General features: G+C 38.7%; 1 protein-coding gene across 2 annotated transcripts; it reads left to right on the top strand.

Moving 5' to 3' along the window:
* Positions 1–212: 212 nt before the first annotated feature.
* LOC7458236 (cysteine-tryptophan domain-containing zinc finger protein 3) lies at positions 213–10,236 on the top strand. Of its 2 annotated transcripts, XM_024592234.2 has the most exons (14): positions 213–808; positions 1,652–1,724; positions 1,834–1,964; positions 2,094–2,483; positions 2,591–3,918; positions 4,052–4,464; positions 4,551–6,175; positions 6,251–6,402; positions 7,069–7,229; positions 7,795–7,955; positions 8,336–9,168; positions 9,273–9,394; positions 9,513–9,618; positions 9,968–10,236. In XM_024592234.2, the coding sequence occupies exons 1-11, from the start codon at positions 629–631 to the stop codon at positions 8,528–8,530; spliced, it is 4,809 nt and encodes a 1,602-aa protein (XP_024448002.2). In that variant the 5' UTR covers positions 213–628; the 3' UTR covers positions 8,531–9,168; positions 9,273–9,394; positions 9,513–9,618; positions 9,968–10,236. The 2 variants fall into 2 exon arrangements, with proteins under 2 accessions (XP_024448002.2, XP_024447999.2); XM_024592231.2 differs by having other exon boundaries at positions 9,273–9,618.
* The last annotated feature ends 307 nt before the right edge of the window (positions 10,237–10,543 follow it).

Below are 10,543 nucleotides of genomic sequence, written 5' to 3'. Positions count from 1 at the left end.
AAAAAAGAAGAAGAGAAGCTGCAGAGGTCAAAATATAAATATATAAAAAAAACGGAGAGTAAATACCAGTCTCTATTTCCTCAGTCTCTGGTTAGATCGCTCTGTTTCTCTCCTTTTTTTTAGTTTTTATTTTATCAAAGTAAATAAATAATTTAAACAAACATTTTCCTTGGAAGAATAAACAAAAAAATGAATTAGAACAAAAAAAAAAAAAAAAAAACAAAGAAAAGCCGCGGCTGCTGTATACACCAAAATCCAGAGAGAGAGAGAGAGAGAGAGAGAGAGAGAGAGTTGGGCAATTGATTCCAGCTACAGAGATCGCACCCTAGCGAAAACCCAAACCCAATAAATCAAACCAAATTCTTTTTTTTTGTTCTTATTACCGATATCATTTGTTTAAAATCTTAATTAATAATTAGTTCTTAAAAAGAATAAAAATCCAAACATCGGTTGGTACCGATTTGAATCTAGTGATCGGGTCTAATTCACTGGAAATCCTTGGTGGGTTTTCGGTTTCGTGAAATGGGTTGGCTTTGTTTTTCTGTTTGGTATTGTAGAGAGAGAGTTATGGATTTGTGGGCTTAAATTACTTTTCGATTTTTTTTTAACATTTTGTAGTTGTTGTTTGATGATTTCTTTGGGGAGGAGAGATGCGAGAGAGGATTTAGGGTTAGGGTTTGGTAGTGAGAGAGAGATGGAAGATACTGAGCTTGAAGAAGGGGAAGCGTGCTCTTACCATAACATTAACACCAACAATGATGATGATTATGATGAGAGCATTGACCCTGATACTGCTCTCTCTTACATAGTAAGTTTTTTCTTTTCTTTCTTTCTTTGTAATATGTCTGTGAGAATAATTTAAGTTTGATTTTATTTTTGTGAAAGTCTGGTTTTGTTAGTGCTATATATCATCTGTTGAATTTATTTCTTGTTGTTGTTCTTTTGTGCTTTAGATCCAAATTATGATGTTTAAGTCTTAATTCTGGTTGTTTGCAATGATGAGCTTGGTAATTTTTATCTGATTAATATGTCCTTTCTGGTCCTTGAGAACATAATTGCTCAGGATTTTGATTGTGTTTAGGAAGGGAAGGGTAAATGAAATTAGTAGGTTTTCTTTCAGTGCTTGGGTTTTATTGGCTTTAGATGTTTAAACACGGTGTTTTGGTTTGGTTTGGTATACGAAGTGAATGTTTTGGCAGCTTCATTCTTGTGGAGACATGAAATATGTGCTGAGCTTGTTCAATTATTATAAAGATGTACTTGGTTATGATTCAGTGATGTGGGATTGCATGGACTATGCGAATACAAGCAAGTTCCAGAAAATGAACCTTTCGAAAACTGTAGCTTGTCATTTGAGCAGCATGTGACCGAATATCAAAATTTTGAATTCATGAATTTTAGGTTTTCGTATCTGGATTAGAATCAGGAGTCAACATTCTTAATTCACTTATAGTAGCTTCCTGACACTTAATTGCCTAGTTGAAATTTGTGGCGCCTAGGTATACAACATGAGATGTATAGAGTGTTTTTTATTCCAAAGGTTGCAGCTCTTTCAATTATTTGCTGTTCTGTCAGTTCATACCTGTGTATATTTGTACTCTCCTTCTTTCCTGATATGCAATTGCTTGCTTCTCTTTCTTTCCTTTTCAAGGATGAGAAACTACAAGATGTCTTGGGACACTTTCAAAAAGATTTTGAAGGTGGAGTTTCAGCTGAGAATTTGGGTAAGTCAATATACTGCAGAAGGTGGAGTTTTAGCAGCAAAAAACAACTGCGTTAAATTAGAGTTTGTATTATGATATTTATTGTTCTGGGATTTTCACATTTCTACAGGGGCCAAGTTTGGTGGTTATGGTTCATTTTTACCTACATATCAGCGGTCTCCTGTTTGGTCTCACCCAAGAACCTCACCAAAAATTCAACATTTCAATGCATCTAGATCTCCAAACCATTTGCAACTGGAGGTGGATATATATTTTCATTATTGAGCATATCACTAGTTAATAATTGATTTCAAGAAGGAACCTTTAGCTAAATCTTCGTTAACTTTGGAGTTACTATCTTGAACTTTTTATTATTTGTTCTTAAAATAGGGTGGCCGCCATAGCTCTGTATCTTCGTCAACTGCATCTCAATCAGTAAGAATCGAACCTTCCTCCACAGTATTGAAAACGTCATCCTCCTTGAACGAGTCTGTTAAACAAGAAGCAAATGTGCCATCCACTCAATTTGCTGAGGAAGTTGTTCCTAGAGATGAATCTGTAAACAGGAAATGTGCTAGTTTACCAGATCAGAAAATGCTGAAAGTTCGAATCAAAGTGGGTTCCGATAACTTGTCGACACAAAAAAATGCTGCCATCTACAGTGGTCTTGGGCTTGATGTCTCACCATCTTCCTCACTGGATGACAGCCCCTCTGAGAGCGATGAGATGTCTCATGAACCTCAAGATGCTCGTCTTGAATCTCCTGCTCATATTCTTCAGGTAAAATCATCTCCCTGAAAGTTTCGAACCTGTCACGCACAACTCCACTTTGTGTTGGAACTTGGCAATGATGAGAATGTGTTTGGTTTGATTTTGTGATTGAGCAGATAATGACATCGTTTCCTGTGCCCGGAGGTCTGCTGCTATCACCTCTTCCTGATGATTTAATCCACTTGAAAGAGAAGGAAAAATTACTTAAAGACAGTGAATGCTTGCCTGTTCCAAGGTTCGGACCAGAAAATTCTTGCATTGTAGTGAATGGGTCTAGCTCTGTGAAGGGTGATGGGACAATGTTTGGAGAGAAGAAGATAAAGTCAATAGCAGGAAATGAACCTTCAGCAGAATCCAAGAGCAATGTTAATAAGGATTCTGGGAATGGTGGTGTTATATCGAAGGAGACAGAACTTGACACTTTTGCTTGTGAGGAGCTTGTTTCGAACACCTTAAAGCTTCCACTTTTGTCAAATTCATATTCTGCTGTTGTTGGCACTTCAAAAGGAATGAGGAGGGCATCTAACGTGTCCAAGGGAGTGATGAGTGACAAAGTTTTTTCTGGTCTTACTAAAGAGGACTCACCGGTGCCAATATTGATCCAGGAGAATGGCTGGATCAATAATTCCAAATCCAAGTCCTTGGGAAAGGTTTGGGAAGATAAAAAAACTAGCACTCTTTGCAGTGAGTCAGTCTCCCCAAAGAAAGATGGTGATCGCAAAGAAGAAAAGCCTTATGAGTCAGTCAAAATTGACTCAAATGTTTCCAAGGGGAGAAAGGCTCCAAGTCAGGCTCCAACAGAACCTCCCAAACAGAATGCTGATGAGAAGGCTATGCCTTATGAACAGGAAGGTATGAAGTTACCTCATGTTAAGGAGTCCTGTTCTGAGGGAAAAAAGAAACTAAAGGGAAGTCAAAGTCATGGCAATGTAGTTGCTGAGGCACCAAAGGAGAGTCTGAGGGTTGGCTCGTCTTTGTCACTGAAAAATAAGAAGATCAGTTGTGCAGACAAACATACAACTAAAGGGGAGTCAGAGGATTTGAAATTAAAAAAGAATTCTGGAAAAGTTGGCGATAGATACAGAGAGTTTTTTGGGGACATAGAACTAGAACAAGAAGAAATCCAGACGAGTCCATTGGTGAAGAATTATGATGATAAGCTGGGGGACTTAGAAATGGTTGAAAAGAGCACACATGGAAGTAACAGCATGTTTAAGGAAAGATCAAGCAGTAAGAAAGTGGACAAGCTGTTAACATCTGAAGCATTTCCTAAAGCTGCATCAATTGGAGTTGTGCACAATGGAGACGGGCCCATACCTGATACTGCTCTTGGTGAAGATAATTGGGTCTGTTGTGACAAGTGTCAAAAATGGCGGCTTCTTCCACCTCGTACAAACCCTGATGACCTGCCTGAAAAGTGGCTGTGTAGCATGCTTGACTGGCTGTAAGTACCCTTTTACATTTTACACATTGCAGAGAAACAACCAATCCTATTGAGTAGTTAGAAATAAAATCTGTTGGTTTAATGCATCTTCCTCATCTTCTGATGTTTGATTTTTAAATCATAAATGCCTTAGGCCTGGTATGAACCGGTGTAGTTTTAGTGAGGATGAAACAACACTTGCAACTCGGTCTCTTAAACAAAACAATTCTGGTGGGAATATATCTGGAGTAACCATGGCTGATGTTTGGAATGCTGATCAGAGCCACCAAAATCTTGATTCACATGTTGGGCTTAGAAAAAAGCATGGTTTAAAGGAGTTACCAAATATAATGTATAAAGAAGGTGGACCTATTCGGTTGTCAAACCCTGCAAAGAAGAGCTTACAGGTATCGGCGACAAATGGAAGCTTAAATGATGTGAAACCATCTCCTTTGGTAACTGAACCCCTTTCCTTGAAACTGAGCAAGTCTAGCCATTTAGCTGTGGAGAAACTTGAACATAAGCCGAGAGAGAAGCATAGAGGACTGGACATTTGTTCTGACCGAGGTATGGGATTTAAAGTAGCTTTTTTGTGCCTTACAACTTCTGTTTCTTGAAGCATAAAACTTACCTCTTTGCTAACACACACTCAGGTGGTGGTTCTAAGCGATCAAAGGGGAAAGGCAAAAGAGATCTTGATCAAGATTCTTTTAAAGCTGCTAAGAAAATTAGAACTGAAGATTTGCCAGAAGATTGGACATCTGATCATGGCGGGGCAATTGAAAAGGTGGGTCCTACTTCAAGCAATGCTTTGATTACTACGTCATCAGCGAAGAATCTTCCCAAACACAACGATTGTGCTTTTAAGAACATAAAGCATGATCAAAAGGACTGGGCTCAACTTTCTTCTAGAAAAACAAAGGATGGTGTCTGCACTTCCTTGGATAATGGGTCTGTGGATGTGGTCCACTGTGATGACAAAGATACAAAAAAAAGGAGAGTGAAGGAAAGTTATGATGCCCAACTCTATCATGTTTCCCTTTCAAACACTGGGCATCATCTCCAGGATAGTAATATCTTGGCCAAGGAGGAGTTGAGTGGGAATGACTACAGGAAAGGTAAGAAGGCCAGAGTATCCAGGTCCGAAGGGAAGGAGGCCAGTGGAAGTAAAAGCAATGGTAGGACAGACAAAAAAGGTTGCCACAGAAAGAATCAGCAACAAGGACATGACCTAGGGAGCACCCTATCCCAGCAGAGCTTGGATGGTGTGGATTCTTTGAAGAGGGACTCAGGACTGTTACATCTGGCAGCTACTTCTAGCTCTTCCAAAGTTTCTAGCTCCCACAAAACCAAAGCCAATTTCCATGATGCAAAAGGTTCACCGGTAGAATCAGTTTCATCATCACCTATGAGAGTTTCAAAACCAGAAAAACTTGCATCAGCAAGAAAGAATGTCACCAAGCAAGATGATTCTGCTGATGCTGGTTTCTTTGCCCTAGGTGGCCCAAGAAGATTTTCTGACAGGGAAGATGATGGTGGGAGTGATCCATCCCTTGATGATAAAACACAAATAGAAAAACACCATCTTGTTGATGGGTCTCATCCAAGGAAGTCTGGAAATGGTTCCTCTTCGTGGTCCAAGGACAAGAATAGGAATTTTAATTCTGAGTTTGAAAATGAAGTTAAAGTTTCCAATTCCTTTAATGCACAAGCACCTGCCTGTGAAGTAAAACCAACAAATTGCAAAAACAAGGCTGAAGTGAAGCTTGAGATCAAATCTGAGGAAAATCAGAATAAACATGTTGATAAGGACTCTGCAGGACACTTGTTGAGTGATAATAGTAAAAGAGAGAATCAGTTAAATGTTGGAGGACCCAGTTGTGCGGATGTTAAAGTTGATGCTACCAGAAACCATGATACAGTCTCTACTGCAAAGCAGAGTGTGGAGGAGCCTTCTTCTGGAAGAGCTCAAAATGAGACACTTGCTGACTGCCCTTATCCAAATCATGGATCCCACGAAGGAAACAGGGCAAATATGTTGGCTGTAAATGCCCCTGCTGGAGATAATGAATTGAAAGGGTTGAAACAGAATCGAGAGGTTGATCATCCAAATGGGATGCATCACCATCACAGCAGTTCCAGAAATGCCTCATCAAATGGGCACAGGGTCAGGGATCATGATGCTCCAGGTGCAGTTAAAAGGGATTCCTTCAGTCAGGCTGCAAACAATGCTTTGAAAGAAGCTAAAAATCTGAAACACATGGCTGATCGTCTGAAGGTTTCTAATGTTTATCTTTTAAGAATTTGTTTTCTTTAATATGCAACTCTTTCCAATGTTGGTTACCTTCTGCAGAACTCTGGGTCCAATCTTGAGAGTACAAGGCTGTACTTTGAGGCAGCTCTGAAGTTTCTTCATGGAGCGTCTCTGTTGGAAACCTGTGGTGGTGAGAATGCCAAAAATGGAGAGCCAATGCAAGTTTACAGTAGCACTGCAAAACTGTGCGAGTAAGTCAGTGTGGAGCTTGATGAAGTGTCTTCTTTTGTCTCTTTTGGTGGATGCGATGGGGGGGTTTAAATGTTTTCAGAACCATGGAATGATGCCTTTTTTGTTTGGTAGTTTATCTTTTTAAACTTGCAACAAGGTGACTCTATTTGTTTAAATAGTTAGAACTGGCCAAATAGATGCTGGAAATGCTGGTACCATTTTTTTGTCTCTTGCTTGTTTTCACTATGTTGGGATTTGACATTCTAACTTTGATTCGACCACAAATGGCACATGGCTTAGGTTAACTTGGCCTCTTGGTTGATGTTTTTATTTCCTTTTTTAACTGCAGAACACTTTTGCCACGTAATAATTGAAACAACAATTGTTTGTATTTGTTGCATTAGTGTTTTTGTATTTGTTCCTTTTTGGGTAATGTGTGGAAATACTTTCATGACTAAACTACATGGCATTGGTGTCATGCTATGTGAACTAAGGCTCTTAGCTGTCCTTTCTTTTTTTGTACTGTGCTTTGACTTCTTCTCAAACTTGTTATCTAACTCAGGAGTTTTTTTTATTATTGAAAAAAATTGTTAGCATTTTCCATTGACGATTTCATTTCTAATGGAATGAATGAGTTATTGCAGCTACCTTACTGCCTTCCTTTGCTAAACCTCATGATATGTTAGGTTTTGCGCCCACGAATACGAGAAGTCCAAAGACATGGCTGCTGCTGCTCTGGCCTACAAATGCATGGAGGTTGCATACATGAGGGCGATTTATTCCTCGCATACTAGTGCAAATAGAGATCGGCACGAGTTGCAGATGGCTTTACAAATTATTCCTCCAGGTAATTTGAAACATGCAATGATCTCTACTTTAATCTCGTGATTGTAACACGACTATTAGTCACTGTTGTTTGGGTTTACAAAATTTACTATGTGACAAAACCACCCCTGGCACTTCACTGTTATGGAAATGCCAAACTTAGTCATAATTCATTTGTAAAGTTGCCATCATATGTAATAAAACACTGATTTGAATCAGACCTCTTGGACTTCGTACCTTCTTACACAAGACAGTTTATTGAGACACACAGATGTGATTTCAGTGTGACTTTTTTTGATGAATCAATATATTCAGCTCCCAGTTTCTGCATTTTGCGTAGGAATCATTTGATACTCAAGAAAGGTTGTCCAAATCTTATGTCTGCTCAATTTATGATTGTGTTGATATATGCTGTCATGTATTAGTATTGTATCCCAAGGTACTTGATTGAAATTTCTCTTATTTCTTTTGTCGTATAAACATTTTGTCACTCTTTAGGCTCTTAGCATTTTTCCAAATACTTAATGTGGCCATTCAATGGGTACTTGTGAATTGCTGTGATGCCATTCTTCTTTCATAATTTATAGGTGAATCACCGTCTTCCTCTGCCTCTGATATTGATAACCTGAACAACACAACAACACCAGACAAAGTTCCATTGACTAAAGGTATTGGCTCTCCTCAAGTGACTGGGAGTCACATTATTGCTGCTCGGAATCGTCCCAACTTTGTGCGGTTGCTCAGATTTGTAAGTATTTCAGATTTGTGTTAGAAAAAGCTTTTCTTGTCCTCTGATTATCTCATTGAGGGAGCTTTAAAACATAATTTTGAGCATTGGAATATAAAGATATTGGCCAAGGAATATATTTTGATTACAACATACAGAAAGTTTGATAGGAAACACCTATATTGATCGGTGCTTCCTTTCCGGTACAAGAGCATCACATTTATTCTTGTTATGCACCATAGGTCATGAAATTGCCACTTATCGGTGTCTGTTTGGGTCAATCAACCCATGAAACTTTGCTGTCATATATTACAGAAGCTGGTGCTCCATTATTTGGTTCAAAAGTTTACATCTGTATGAAATGGTCAGGACTATTAGCATCGTAAAATGTGATTTTTCAGGCACAGGATGTAAATTCTGCAATGGAAGCCTCTAGAAAATCACGACTTGCTTTTGCAGCAGCTAATGCCAGCTTTAGAGAAGCCCCGTGTGGAGAGGGCATTTCTTCCATTAAAACAGCTCTTGATTTTAACTTCCAAGATGTCGAGGGACTACTACGAATGGTGCGGCTTGCAATTGAAGCTATAAGCCGCTAAGAGCCGAGTTGTTAAATGAGATGATAACAACCTTCGAGGAAGTTTTGCTTGGTTGGTGTATTCTTGGGATTTGGCCTTTTAGGGAAGGAAAGAAAGCAACTTGATGTCTTTTTGAGGGATCAGTTGTCAGCAAGATGCCAGCTCAGTGCTCTCTGTACATGTGTATACTGCAGGATAATATTGAACTTTGAGTATGTCCTTTTGTAATCATACTTCAGCTTCTCTTTGATTCAGACAACGACCTCACTTGTTTAAGCCATTCAAGATTGGTGTTGAGGACAATTGATTCACAAGACTTCTGCAGAATTCGGAGACTGTAGAAATAAGGAAGTTTTGTGGTCCAAAATGATCGTGGTTCAAGAAATCATGGAATGAGAGTAGAGATCCCCAACTATAAAGTTGCATGGGATTTTAGAATTTTGAAATCAGAGGATCCCATCTTTATGGAGATTGTTTTTTATTTTTCCGGGATGGAGTTTTTGTTTTGCCGTTGTGTTGATTTGCTATTCACAACTCATCGAAAGATATTTTGAGGATTGGAAACTGTAATATATGTGCTGCTAACATCATGATTTGACTATCAGAAACCACAGTTTCTTTGGTACAAGCACTATGTAAAAATGATAGGGCATTCTCAGGTTGGCTATGCAATTCGTTTCCTTTTTTCATTTGACGAGTGATATTTTGTTTTCCTTTCTTCTGTATCATCAATTTTTATTCTATTTTTCCTATGGTTTTGCAGGTTACCTTCTTGAGCTTTTGTAGTTGCAGTTTGAAACTCCTTTTCCCTTTTGTTAATAGATAGACAGTAGGAAGAAGTTGGATAGTTCCATAGTGGAAAAAGTGACATTACTGTTGCATGAGGTGAGGTTATGCCCGAGAAGGTTTGTGGAGTGATGGTAGTTGTGAGCATTTAGTTGGATTGTTTATTGGTATACTGTGTGATCCCTGACTCCCTCCCTGCTCCTGCACTCCTTGGCAGTGGCTGTCATGTACATGTAAAATCAAGTTATCTTAAAGGGAATTTTTTGGTTGTTCCCAAGGGATTGTTTCATGCTAAACCATCAGGCAGCGAATGCAGACTGCAGGTAAAGCAATTCTCTCCAATTTCTAATTGATCATGACAGAAATTATAGAAGTTCAATATTTTTATCATGAAAATGCAACTCTTCCTTTATTGGTCCATTTTTTTGGCAGACGTAGTTGTTTGGAAATGAATCTATCTATTGTTGTAGTAATCCATCAATATCTTCTGACTGTGATTAGAGGTATAACCTAATCAGTTAAATCTCTCATAATTCACTCTATTTCACAGAGCTTGCAAACTGCACTAAGTCAACTTTCCTCTTGATTAGGCAAGCAGTTGTCGGAAACTACTTGCAGTTTGATTTTTCTGTGGCTTGTTTAGTGGCCTCTAAGCTGGAATTCTATTTTCAGGTTCAGTGATTGGCGGTAGTTGCAGTGGCAGTCTGGTTTTTGCACTATTCGTCTCAGTTTGTTCTGTTTATTTTATGCTCCCCCACCTTTGTTCCCTGCATCTCAATTGTTTTGTAACTCTGGAGCCATGTTCATAATCCGTTGTACATTAATGAATGATGAGATTCTGACCTCCATCTCCAATCCAATCCCAGCTGATCTGTGCTTACCCACTTCAACACATGTATCATAGCAAAAGATTTTGAATAAAGAGAGGGAAATTAAAAGAAGTTTTGAAAGGCTTGGGCATGGAATTTTGTTTGTTCACTCGTGGATTTGCTTAGATGCATGGAGGCCATGAACAGAGGGAGAATCTGATGTTTCGAGGTGAGTCACACTTGCAAAATTGATTTCTTTCTCGTTTTGTGCTTTTTTCTTTTTAAAAAAAAATGGAATCTTTTCCTGGTATAAGAAATATGTTCTCAAGCTGTTGTAGGGTGGATTGTAGAGGAACGATTGTTGAGTTTTTAATGGGCGTTGCTATAAGAAATCACTTGTTTACAAGCAGACATCACATAAAATCTTGGAAAATGTTCA

The sequence above is a fragment of the Populus trichocarpa genome, chromosome 2, assembly GCF_000002775.5.
Source record: "Populus trichocarpa isolate Nisqually-1 chromosome 2, P.trichocarpa_v4.1, whole genome shotgun sequence".
Lineage (NCBI taxonomy): Eukaryota > Viridiplantae > Streptophyta > Magnoliopsida > Malpighiales > Salicaceae > Populus > Populus trichocarpa.
The sequence above is the reverse complement of the archived record's forward strand: the minus strand, read 5'-3'. Positions and strand labels throughout refer to the sequence as shown.